The 14,181-nt window shown below is 41.5% G+C and overlaps 1 protein-coding gene across 1 annotated transcript in view; it reads left to right on the forward strand.

Annotated features, from left to right (window-relative positions):
• The window catches only part of KIF16B (kinesin family member 16B), a 169,027-nt gene that overhangs the window by 78,948 nt on the left and 75,898 nt on the right, over positions 1-14,181 (forward strand). Inside the window, exon 11 of the mRNA XM_019627768.1 lies at positions 1,443-1,565. Within this exon, the coding sequence (XP_019483313.1) occupies positions 1,443-1,565 (123 nt within the window). The remainder of the gene's footprint in view (positions 1-1,442; positions 1,566-14,181) is intronic.

Raw genomic sequence — 14,181 nt, forward strand, 5'->3', positions numbered from 1 at the left:
AACAGACAAGTTGCTGTCTTTTTGTTCTTCAGTCTAGTTGTGGAGGACGTCACTTCACTGGCCCATGTTGGTATTGTGATTATTGCACTCTTCCCAGCTGAGGCAGATCGGTCGCCGGCCATTGGACGGCCACTCACGGTGGCTCACGGCAGCCCACTGCAGCCCCACTGCAGCCTACGCCGTCGCTGGTGACTCACGGCAGCCCAACTCCACGTCGAGCTGTTGTTCACCATCTTAGCTGTAGAGGGCGCAGCGTCACTGGCCCATGTGGGATCCGAACCAGTGGCCTAGCTGCTCAGAACTCACACTCCCAAGCCAACTCTTAACCAACAAGCCACTCCGCCAGCCCATGAAGCTCCCATCTTAAATTCTGTTTATGTTGAAGTGTTCATTAGCTCAGTTTATCTCTGATGGATAAAATTATTTTAAAATTTCACTGTAGCAGTATGGCATAGTGATGATGTAGTTGGGCTCTGCATTAGCCTGAGTTCGAATCCTGGCTCTACCACTTACCTCTGTCAAGTTACCTAAGGTCTGTCTTGGGCCTCTCATCTGATAAATAGGGTTAACAAAGGTAAGCACCTCATAGGAGACTGTGAAGATTAAATGCAACAATGCATATAAACTAGTAAGTGAAGTTTTTGGTATATAATAAGTATTCAATAAGTGCAACTATAATTGTGATTATAATTATTTTATTATTGCTACTGCTTCAAAAACATACTTTCTTACGTTTTCTAAAGCCCCAGTTTAGTCCAAATGATAAGGTTGTTCGGAGATTTCTTTGCATTCACACTCAAGAGAACTCATTTTGAAGATTTATTTTTTTCATAATGCCTCTTCCTCAGATCCCTCTGGCTTCCCACCGTCCAGACCATAAATATTTGTCAGACCCTAGTTGATTATTAATCAAATGGAGCCTAAAGAAAATACTTGGGATTTGTTTTAATTGTGGTTTAAAGAACTTTCCACACTACACTGGCTTATAAAAATGCCTAGAATTTAAAAATGAAGTAAGTTTGAATAAAATCTCTAGCTTTTGGAGCAATCTGATAGTCTGTGGAGAAAAAATAAGTTAGATGATCAAGACTTTTCAGAAAGGAACCTGGTTTAGACTGATTTCTTTGAAAGTCAGAATATGTAATCTGTCTCTTTCTTCATTTGTTCTTATAAATTGGAAGGAACTTCAAAGCGAAACAACATTTTGAAGTGCTTTTGCCCTAACTTCTGGGAATGGTATACCTAAAGAAATGGTCTTTTGTTATGAGAGAGACTTAGCATTTCTCTTTCAAAGGAAACCATCATTTTTCTAAATAAACTCTACTAGTTTGATGCTCTTTTCTCTACCTGAAACATATTTTCTCCTGCCTGCCCAAGCAAGGTATTTGCAACTGAGTGATCTTGGTTCTCTTTGTTCTCCCCTTCTGATGTGCCTTTGATAGCGGATGATATCTCGCTCTTTCGGAGCAAATCCAGATGACCTGAAGGACCCAATTAAAATTAGTATTCCACGCTATGTTCTCTGTGGGCAAGGAAAGGACGAGCACTTCGAGTTTGAGGTCAAGGTAAGTGTCCCTTCTTTACTCTTCTGGAGGAATGGAGGTTGAGACTATGCAGTACTTTCTTTGTCGTTTCTGTAAAAGGAGAAGCTACATGTGAATATCTTGTTTTGTAAGATATTGGTCACTCCCTCCTTTAAACCAGTATGTGAAAATTTTGACTGGAGCACATGGAGGGGAGTTATTCCATAGAAAGTGGTGGTGGTTGGGGAGCCAGGCACACGTGAAAGTTGTTGTCACTCACCAGCCCCACAGTAGTAAGCAACCATCTCAGGTGGCCCAGGGTTTTCCCAAATTCAGCATTGAAAGTTCCATGTTCTGGGAAACACAGTAGTGCCAGGTAAACCAGGACAGTTGGTCACCCTACTCATGGGCTTGGGTTCAATTTTCTTACCTATAAAATGAGAATAATAATATTTATGTCACAGGGATTTCAGTGCTAATAAAATGCTGAGTCTAGTGTCTGGTATGTGATAATTAATTATAGTTATTGCTGTTTTTATTATTGTTTCTATTACTAATTAGGAAGCTTTCCTAATGTGTTTTAGGCATTATTTGACTTACACAACTTTTCAGGAAGAGATGTGCCTGTTTCCTTATGTCATATTTTCCGAAATAATGACTTCATCTTATTCCTAATTTATTTCCATTGACTCATAACACTCTATTAAATATTGTTGGCCACTGTCCTCTCCTCAAGGAATTAATGATTAATTACACTTTTTCATTTTTGAGGCTAGGCAAGAGTATTGATGTAATGACGTCCACCGAAGATACCAGTATATGGCTGTGTGAGGGTGTTCACAGAGGTGGTCTTGGTCACAAAGACATCAGACGGGGAATCTGGATGTTGAGTTCTTTAGGCTCTGATTCTGCTGCAGTTTGCTGAGTGCCTCTTAGGGCTTTCCCTTCTCTGAGCCTCAGTTGCCTCAAGGGTAAAATGAAAAAATTGAATAGTACCTTTGGTTTCCAAATTTCTTTTTAGCAGAGAGCCCTTTGTTCAAAAAATGCCTTGTGAGTAAGGACACTGTAGAAAACAGATAAACAAGGAGCTGCTACTTAGGGAGGCAGAGGGAAGGGAGCCTGGCGCCAGCCCTCCCCACTCCTTGCCCCTGTTTCCCCCCCAGGGGATTCCTCCTTTCAGGCGTGCATGTTCTTTCTGTCTCCCTGGAGAAACGGTGCAAATTACTAATGTTATACTCTGTCCTTGATCCAGTACTTTCCACTGCCCATAGCTTAATGCCTTATTCCTGCTCAGTTCCTTTTCTCAGCCATTGGAAATTTGTGTGTGTGTGTGTGTGTGTGTAGCATTCCATTTGTACATACATTTAATGGCATATGCATACATAAAAATAAATTTCTGAAGGTGTGTTTGTATTATTTCCATATTTTTAATTAGAAGGTAAATACTGGCTTTCACCAGCTCAGAATGTGAGTTCTCCAAAACATAGAGCTCACAGCACTAGAGGACATGCAGTGATTTTAGTTTGTGCATAGATTTATTTTTAATAGATAAATATGTTAATAAAACATAAGTTTAAGTCAATTTTATGCATAACACTAAGACATGGATAATGAAGATCTTCAGTTTTTTAAAACTGAGTTGATTTAGTATGATTTCATTTACATGTGGGATCTAAAAAAACAAACAAACAAGAAACCCATAGCTCAATACAAAGAACAGATTGGTTGCTGCCAGAGGGGGCTGAGAGGTTGAGGGGCAGAAGAGAGGGTGAGATAGGTGAACAGAATCAAAAGTTAGAAGGTTCCAGTTATAAAATAAATATGTCCTGGGGATGCACTGTACAGCACGGTGATTATAGTTAATAATACTGTATTCCATATTTGAAAGTTGCTAAGAGAGTAAATATTAAAAGTTCTCATCACAAGAAAAATATTTTTGTAACTGTATGGTGTCAGATGTTAACTAGACTTATTGTGGTAATCATTTTGCAATGTATACAAATATTTAATCATTATGTTGATTAAATGAAACTAATATAATGTTGTATGTTGATTATACCTAAAAAAGGAAAAAGAAAGAAAAACTGAGTTGATTTAAATAAAAGTTGAAAGCAAATAATAAGTAGTCCAGACTATATGCAAGCCTGGCCAAAATAGTGAAGATGCTATACTATAAAGGCAAGTTAGAGAAACCAAATACCAAAAAATCATGTGAGGCCCTTCAGAATTGAGGCTTTCACTTCAAAATATATAAAATCCAAAGAGTTTGCTTTCTTTGAACTTATCAAAGTGAAGTTCTCAAAGCACATCATCGCTCTGTTTCATTTTTGTGCTTCTCCCAGGTGCTATAACCATTAGCATCAGGAATGACCTGTTAGCATTTGTCTGGAGAATTCCTAGTTCATCTTGTAGAAAGGGCCCCTGATGCATTCACAGCTAGGTGTGCTGAAGGCCTCACATTCTTGTGGGGCTACCCAGTCACAGAAGCATCAGGGCCCAGAACTAGAAACAAACATGACATGAATACACTCTCCCTCCCCTGAACAAAATTAGCAAAAATGGCCGAGCTGTAGCAAAGCCTAGCTGTTGGAGTAGTGCTGTCCTGCTCTGTCTCCTCCAGGTAACCTGGACAAGTCAGGCAGCCTCACTGTGCCTCATCTGTAAAATGGGGACAGTGAAAGCAGCCCAGTTGGGTTGGTTAGGAGGAGCGCATGCGCTTAGGTAGGCAGAGTACTTAGAACAGTGCCTGCCATGTACTGAATGCTGGGTGTTTATTAAAAATAAATGAACTAATTTTAAAAAGTTGTGGGGAATGAGTGAGATTTTACCTTTGGAATCCCCTTAATGCCTTTCAATGTTCAATTGTGTCTTTTTTTTTTTATGATTTGATTTTCCTAAACATTCTGACTTTTAATATTAAGTATGCCAAACTTTTCCAGCCATTATTTGACTATTTCATGCAGAGGCAATATTTTCTAGAACAAATCGTCACACTTAGGAAATAGTTTGGCTACTACTAAATTCTCCTGGTGAGCCAGTGGCTTTAAAAAGGTTAAGGTAAAAAATATTAATTTCAAAACAGCCTATTCTGTTTTATTTTAGATCTTTAAAGGAAAATCTCATCTTAATGTATATATTTTATATTATTGCACTTTCTACTTCAGAAACTTTTCCATTTCTACTTTTCCACTTCTCCTTAAAAAAATCAATTTTTGTTTTTCATCCTTCCCCCCATGATGGCCTTACTGGTCTTCTAGGGTCCTGAATGCACTTAGCAAGGCCTTGTGCCCTCTAACCAGTAGGGCAGGGTCTTGACACCTGGAAAAGACCCCTGTTGACTGTGTAACTTGCTGGTGGTCACTGCCAGTTCATTTCAGGGGCTGTTCTGACTCATGAACAAACAGGGCACACTGGGTATACGTCTCCACTAGCTGAGCTGGGAGGTGTCAGAGAGCCTGGGAAGAGATAGCACATGGAGGTCTGGCTGCCCAAGTTCCCCTCCTTTTAGCTTCTCCCTCACCCTTCCTTGTCCCTCTGCCCCCTGCCCTTTTCTGCCCACCCATCATTAGATAGAATTCCTCAGTTACTGAAACCATTCCTTCTTCCTGGCCATTTTTATTTTCATCCCCAATCCAGCTGCTCCGGTGGTCTGATCAGTACAGAATGAAGTAGTGGTGAGCCTTGTTAAAGGAATGTTCAAGGTAAGGTTCAGGGAGTGGAATCTGGGCGGGAGGAAAGGAGACAACAGTGGTTCTGACATGTTCATCTTCTGACCCCTGATGGGCCCTGAGGAGGTTTCCATCACTGGGCTTTAAAATGAGAAAATAGAGCTTTTTATTAAACAAAAATATATTTAATTCAAAAGGGCTATCCTTTATGTCATTTTTACTATGGGAATTAAAAACAACTTTCTTTTATGCGCTATCTGTTTCTGGTCACAATTTATTTAATCAACTGTGTTGAGGCATAGTTTACATACAATGAAATGCATACATTTTTAAGTGTAGTTTGGTGAGTTTTGACATATGTATACACCCATGTAACCAGTTAAGATTTAGAACTTTCCAGTCTTTCCAGAGGTTTCTCTTGCCCCTTTATAGTCATCGCCCATGCCCAGCCTTTAGGCGAGCACTGGTTTGCTTTCTCTAAGGACAGATTAGTTGTGTCTGTTCCGCATGCCATGTAACTGGGACCAGGCAGCGTTTTTTCCTTTGTGTCTGGCTGCTTGCACTTTTGATGTTTTGGAAATTCATGCATGTAGCTGAGTATAATAGTAATTTGGTTTTTCTTTATTGCTAAGTAGAATCCCATTGTATGGTTATATCACAATTTGTGGATTTGTGTTTGTTTTAATGTCCTTATTTGACAATACAGAAAGTTGTCATCTCCACTTTGCACCCCCCCCTCTTTATTTTACTGGTCCTTGAAAGGCACATGCCTGGGAACCCCTGAGTTAAGGCATCAGTTCCCATTGTCCTTGCAGTTATACCTTCCAGTGGGTCCCAATAGCACCTCCTTCTGGGACTGTGTCCACATTTACTTCAAAAGACGTTTGTCCTGCTGACTGATGTCAGAGGCGGGCAGAGAAGCTGAGGGTGTTCTGGCTACTCCCTGATAAGAGCACAGTCTGTGCTGAATATTGTTGAATGTCACCTGCTGGTCAGCAGAAAGTACCTGTACAACATGTGCTTGCATGAAACAGCAGCTGTCACAGGTAATACCACTAACTGGATTGAAACAGTCATTTTAAAATTCCTGCTTCAAATGCTTTCCAGTGATTGATATGTGAAATCAATTACATTGCATTATACTTGCCATTTTCAGTTAGCTAGAACCCGAATGGATAGAATTTAATTTTTAAATTATATTTCAGCATGATACAAAACACCGGTCTAGGAAATCTATGGTTAAGGCTAATAATAGAGGCTGTCATATTCTTGTTGTAGAAATAAGCTGATGTTTCCAGCATTGTTTTAAATTTCCTGCCTTTTAATTTACATATTAACATGGTAATATAAAGAAACAAGCCAACACTGGTATATTTTTTCAATATGTTGTTTCCTGAGAGTTTTCATTTCTGTTAAAAGTGAGAGTAATCTTGGGGCCGGCCGAGTGGCTCAGTTGGTTAAGAGCTCGCTCAAGAGTTTGAGCTCTGAGTAACAGCGGTTTGATGCCCAGCCCGAGCTGAGCTGCCGCTGAGCTGCCAACAGGTGGCAGGATGGCTCAGCTGAAAAAAAAAAAGTGAGCATAATCTTTCAAGATTGTCTTCCTGGCTCCTTCCTAGAGTGTTGACACCTGCCATAGTGCCCCTCCCGCACCCTCCATTCCATCACCTGGTTATTCCCTTCACAGCAGATGTTGCAGCCCGTATGCAGTCACACTGTTTTCTTTTTTCAGTCACTGTCCTGTTTATTGCTGGCCTTCTCCTGCAGATGTGTGATGGACCCCGCCCCATCAGCCTCTGAAGCACTGTCCCCAGCCCTCACACAGGACCTGACTGATAATGGTCACCCGGTAGAAATTACTCAGTATTATGACCCACACAAGCCCTGCCACAAGGTGTTCTTACTGGACATAACTCCAGGAATTTTGTGACCATGTCCCCTCCCCACCTCCTGCCCTGGGCTCCTCATGCTCTGTCTGTGCTGATGGAGTCAGTCATTGATTAGCCGTCTCGCCCCTTATCTCCCTCAGGGTGTGGCTGGCTCTCTACTTGTCCAGTGAGAGTGTGGGCAGACCAAGCTTCTTGACTATGTCTGAGTCCAAGAAAGCTGACGTCTCCTACCTCCCTGCTGCCCTCCCACCTTGTCCACTCTGCCCTCCTGTATGCCAATGTGTACACACACACACACATGCACATGCACACACACACACGCACCAGCACACACACACACACCAGCACACACACACATGCACCAGCACACACACGCACCAGCACACACACACATGCACACACACACACATGCACCAGCACACACACACACACCAGCACACACACACATGCACCAGCACACACACGCACCAGCACACACACACACCAGCACACATACACATGCACCAGCACACACACGCACCAGCACACACACACACGCACCAGCACACACACATGCACACACAGCAGCACACACACACCAGCACATGCACACACACACATGCACGCACACACACCAGCACATGCACACACACACACCAGCACACACACACATGCACACACACACATGCACACACACACACCAGTACATGCACACACACATGCACACACACACCAGCACATGCACACACACCCTGGACCTGGCAGCCTCCAGCACCTATAGAGTAGTTTAGTTTTGTTCTGGCTTGTCTGCAGAGAGGGGTGACATCTGCCCACTGTCTATCCTCTGGGCTGTATCCTGAGCTCCTGGGCATGCTCCAGCCCTTCGCTCATGGGAGCACGTGTTATAGTGTCATCTCCTTTGAGGAGTTTTCTGGCACCCTAGTCACACCCCCCCCTCACACTATTCAGGAAAAGAAAAGGTCCCTGCTTTTTCTCACATGGTTGTAGGAAGCCAACCCTGTTGTCCAGAATCACTTTGGTCCAGGGCTACATGCTTTACCTCATATACACAACATCTAAAATACAACCTGTCCTAATTTTAACCATCTGATTTTTTGTTGAAAGTATCATAGGAACAGTCTTCTTTTGCTTCCAAATGCAACCTTGTTTTCTTCTAACTCCTGGTCAGTGGCCTGAAAACAAGGAGAAAAGCAGAGAAAACAAAGATAAGAAATGATAGCAAGAAAGTATAATCTCAAGAAAGTATAACCACAAACTTGTAGACCACCTGCAAATAATTCCTGAGCACTTGAGGCAGTGGTGGTCATTTTCTTTTCAGTCATGTGAGCCCTCCCTTTTAATATGAGCGTGGCCCTAGTACTGGGGGAATTCTGAGCGCTCTCAGATCTGCCTGGTCCTTCCTAGACAGAGGAGACATGCGGGTGAGACATGGTAAATTGCAAAACTTCAAATTTTAGTGTCTTCCTTTTACCACTAACGGATCACATAACAGACTGTGATTCTGGGACAGGTGGCACATATTAACTCAAGACAGCAGGAGCGAACTGGTGGTGAGTCATGTGTGTCATTATCTGGCCTGGCCAAATGTGTACAATTTTGAATAAGTTGTCAACATTTAAAACTTGGGCGAGCTGACATAGAAATTCCAGTTTTCCAAGTTTCTGTAAAATGTCAGGAAACTTGGGAACCCTGGGCTGACGTCCCCTCAGAGCAGCCAGCTCCTCTTGGGGTGGCGCTTGTGCCTTGGCTTTTCCGCAGACCTCAGAGCTTCCTGCCCCAGAGGTCACCTGACAGAGGGGCAGCCTCTAGGTTCACACAAAATCTGACTGCATTGTATGTAAGGGCTTACAGAGCAAATGAGGTCTCTGATCACACAGTTTATTAAATCAGTTTAAACATGCGCAGAGAAGCCTGGGGAGGCAGGGGCAGGTGGACACAGTGCTCTATCTGACCCCAGGTTCACACCACGTTCACCGGTCCTCTCTGTGCTGCTTCAGCCTTTCCCGCCATGCTTACCTGGACCAGAGTTTTGAGCAAGGGGCCTCGGCAGACACAGGGTGCCCAGAGAAACACATGCTCGCCCCATGAGAGCGTGGCTGGCCGGTGGCCTGCTAACGGCCGTGGGTTTCATGTGCATTTCTTGGGTAGAGCACGTGTGGAGCCAGCATGGGATCAGGCCATTTGTCACTAAGGGTGGTCATTTCAGGACTGGGGGCATGATCATGACTAACACTTTCTATATCTAAGCAGCATTCTTGTCTGTTCTGTCACATTTATTCTATGTTTGGCACATCTTATAAGTTATAGGTCTATATTTAGCACATCTTATGAATTCTGTTGAGTCTCACAAGCTACTTGCTTACTCGTTACTTGTTGCGACACATTCTGTGAGATTTGACTGTATTGCATAAGCTTCCAGCTTGCTTACTGGCTGTGCTTAGTCCTTTTTATGAGCTTCATCCATCCTCTGTAGCAGGACTGAATGTGCTGAAATAATACACAGGCCCCTGCTATGCTCCCTGTTATCTTAGAGTCATGGGGCCTCTTATAGTTTTGTTCTGAACTGATCCCTGTAGGCAACTGAGTTTGCAACCTCTTTTCAAGGGAGGGCACTAACATCTTTCTATCAAGCGCCTTCTCCATTCTCCCAGGCACTTTGCCAGACATTTCCACAAATGTGGAAAATGTAGCAAAATGGGGATTTTACTTGCATTTAATGAATAGGGAAATTATGAATGACTTGCCCAAGGCCACACAGTTAGTAAGTAGATCCAGGCACTGAATGTCTGTGATAAATCAAAGTCTTCCAAGCCATACTGGTTCTCTCGCTTGCTCATTTTAATGTACCTTGTAAATATTGCTGATTTCTGCATTTGTTAGAAATTGAGTCCGTATTTTAGAGTTGTCCTAAACAGGGTGGCCATTTCCAAATCCTTGCCTGTTATCAAAATTTGCTGTTATTTTTGTGTGTGTTTTAACTTCTTATCTTGAATTCTGCCCAAGTTGCAGGCACTTTGTAAACTGGGGCTATTGCTAAGGCTTTGACAAATCTGGAGAATTTGATGGTGGATAGACCTGCCAGGAAGCACGAAGAAAATCTGCACTTTGGGAGCTGAAGCAATCACATTTACAGTCAGAGAAATTTCTCTTTATTTGGCAGAACAGGAATAAGAGCCATTCCAGTCTATTAGATAAACTATGCACATATACATCTTTTAGAAATACTCCCAACTTGATAGAATATAAATGTTCAGAAGGATTTGTGTGCTGGCATCTGAATCTCTGCTTATTAGTAACTTGATAGATTGTCTCCCTGCATGCGTGTTAGCGTAGCTGAGATGAATGGAGTATTGCTTATGCCATGGTCCATCTAGATCAAATATTCAGTTTTTGTATTATTTTTAAACATAAATAACAAGTGAAAGAAATAACATTGGGACTTGAAGAATCATATTTTATCCTAAGCTTTGTTTTTAAGCAAGCCTCCCATCTCTTTGAGAATTTTATCTTTCACTGAAAAAAATAAGAAAAACATTTTCACTTTCCCTGTTTTCACACAAAGCAACTAATCTTTTATATTGCTTTTACTTGGGCAGTTGTATTTATCTTCACAACATAATTGCTTCATATATGAGAAATGATGAAGAAGAAATGAGTTTAAGTCACCAGGCACATACCTTGAATTTCCATTTCAAATTTTTGTTCTCTATAAAAATATATTACTGTTTTCTCTCTTTTTTTAATTTATTTTTTTATTTTTTAAAAATCAGTTTCAGGTGTACAACACAGTGCAAATAGTTATACTTTTTACCCCTCGAAGTGACACCCCCTCCCCCAATCTGCCGCCCCATACCTCCCCCCCATATCATACATATCTATTACAATTCCATTGACTCCACTCCCACACTATACTCCACATTCCGTGACTATATATATGTATGTATATATATATATATATATATATTCAATTATAGTTGATATGCAATATTATACAACATCAGCTTCATGTGTACAGTGCAGTGATCAAGCCTCTACCCCATCTATGACGTGGTCTCCCTAATAAGACGTGACCATCTGACACCCTATAAAATATTTACAACATTATTAATTATATTCCCCAAACTGTCTTTCATAGCCCTGTGGCAATATTGTAGTTACCTATTTAGGCTGTCTAATCCCTTCTCCTTCTCCCTTTCCCCCACCTCCATCCCCTCCCAAGCCAATGATATATCTGATAAGGGGTTACTATCCAAAATTTGTAAAACATTCATGCAACTCAACACCGAAAAAACAAACAACCCAATTAAAAATTGGGCAGAGGATATGAAGAGACATTTCTCTAAAGAGGACATACAGATGGCCAACAGGCATTTGAAAAAATGTTCAACCTCACTAACCATTAGAGAAATACAAATAAAAACCGCAATGAGATACCACCTCACTCCGGTCAGAATGGCTATCATCAATAAATCAACAAACAACAAGTGCTGGCGAGGTTGTGGGGAAAAGGGAACCCTGGGGCACTGTTGGTGGGACTGCAGATTGGTACAGCCATTATGGAAATCAGTATGGAGGTATCTCACAAATCTGGAAGTGGAACTACCATATGACCCAGTAATTCCACTCTTGGGTATCTATCCAGAGAAACCCAAGACGCTAAGTCAAAAACATATATGCACCCCTATGTTTATTGCAGCGCTATTTACAATAGCCAAGACTTGGAAACAACCAAAATGCCCATCGGTAGATGACTGGATTAAGAAAGTGTGGTACATTTCCACAATGGAGTATTACTCTGCTGTAAAGAAGAATGAAATCTTACCATTTGCAACACTATGGATGGACCTAGAGACTATTAAGTGAAATAAGTCAGTCAGAGAAAGACAAATACCATATGATCTCACTTATATGTGGAATCTAAAGAACTGAGTGAATGAGCAAAGTAAACAGAAACAGTCTCAGAGATATAGGGGAAAAACTGATGTTTTCTCTTAATTTCAGAATTTGGGGAGTTTTATATCTCTTCCTACACATATTAATTTTAAAATCAATCACAAATTATTTAAACTCCCCTTTTTGCAGTTGCTGCCTGTGGATACCCTTGAGTTTCACTAAAACATAATAAGAGGTCTTTCTTTAGGAATGTAACCACAGTGCCGAGAGTTACCATTTATTGAGTACCCAAACACTCTGCTAGTTGCTTCACGTTTTTGGTTCATCTGCAGGTTAGGTATCATCAGCCCATTTTACAGATGAAAAAACTGAGGCCTGAGGGAGTTGCATAATTTAGCCAAAGTCGCAGAGCTAATTAGTGACTGGGCTAAAGTCAGGATCCAGGTCTGTCTTAATCCAGAGCTTTTCATTATGCCATTCTCCAGTGATGACTTATAGAGAATGTGCATTCCATGCTTTGCCTTTGAATACCTGGATAATTTAAAGAAAAATTGCTTAGGCTGTTATTCTTGTAATTTCCCACAATTTTAAAGAAGAATAATTCCCCTCATTTCTCACCTGCTTCAGAAAGAGAGAAGTACTTCACAGTAATGATTTTGGATTTGAAAGGCATCCATTTTTTTCAGAACCTTAGGGTCTTTGTACATCCTTCAAACTACTATGTAAAATACGTATGGTAAAATAAACAGTATTAGCCCTACTTTGAAAGTGCTAAAATTGAAGCATAGAGAAGTCGTTATTATCGTTATTGGAGAAGGCTGACATTTGGGTCAGCTAGAAAGCCCTGTTTGATTTTGCATCACTTCATATGGTTTTGTAGAGTATGGTGTAGCTCGGTGGTCAACCGCCAGGCTCCTTTCTTCATGGAACACCAGATTCAGAAGCCAGAGGCTCTGAGGTACTTTGTGTACTTGTTGGTGATGATCTACACAGAGAGATGTCTGGGGAGTGTCCTGAATAATAAGGCTGAAAGATATTACAGCTGCTTGGGTCTCCTACTTTCAGGAATCTTCATTCTCCAAACTCCATATACCTCCCATCCCAGACAGGGGCAGATCTGGTATTGGAACTTACACTCCTTTCTCCTTGCACAGTGCACTGGCTTCAAAACCAGGCTCCTCCTGTTGGGGCCAGTTTCTTACCTTCGGTACCCTTGAGACAGAGTTTGTGGAGTTAGTAGAGCCTTTGGTTCATGGAGCCCACTGCAGTAGCGGGGAGATACCTGCTCCATTCAGGATTTCCCTATGCATTTTGTGGACATGATTCAAGTGGCAGCGACTTCCTTGCCTCCGGTATTCCTGGATGGTTGCTGACACAGCCTCTTTTTCTTTGTGACCATTTGGCTACAGACCTCAGTACTCCTTTGGATTCCCCAGAAAGAAACGTATATAAACTTGCCTGAAGTTTCCCTAGGAGAACCAGAGGAGGTACATTTCATATCTCATAGCAAATAACTGAAAAACCCGTATTAGACAATTATATTCTCCCCAAAGCACCACCCTTCCGTCTCCTCCTCCTTAGATGTCCTTCGGGAGCTCCAGTTGCTGGCCGCTTGCTAAGTGGAGGGGTTCAACTCCAGCTCATGTCCATGGCTTTCATCCTCTAGCTTGCTTACCTGAAGAGCCAGAACATTCCTTCAGTATTATCCAGAGAAAATGAAAACACTAATTCGAAAAGATATGCATGTATACACCCTCTGTTTATTATGGCATTATTTATAATAGCCAAGATATGGAAGCAATCTGAGTGTCCATTGATAGATGAATGGATAAAGAAGAGGTGGCACATATATACAATGGAGTATTATTCAGCCATAAAAAAGAATGAAATCTTGTCATTTGTGACAACGTGGATGGACCTAGAGGGTATTATGCTAAGTTACATAGGTTGGACAGAGAAAGACAAATGCTGTATGATTTTACTTATATTTGGAATCTAAAAAACAAAACAAATGAACAAACAAAACAGAAATAGACTCATAGACGCAGAGAGCAACTGATGGTTGCCAGAGGGGAGGCGGATGGGGGTGGCCAAAAAAAGTGAAGGAGATTAAGAAGTACAAACTTGCAGTTCTAAAATAGGTCACAGGGATGTAGTGTATAGCATAGGCAATATAATATACTCAATAATATCATAATTACTCTGTGTGAC

Source organism: Hipposideros armiger, unplaced genomic scaffold (assembly GCF_001890085.2).
Source record: "Hipposideros armiger isolate ML-2016 unplaced genomic scaffold, ASM189008v1 scaffold_740, whole genome shotgun sequence".
NCBI classification, from domain to species: domain Eukaryota; kingdom Metazoa; phylum Chordata; class Mammalia; order Chiroptera; family Hipposideridae; genus Hipposideros; species Hipposideros armiger.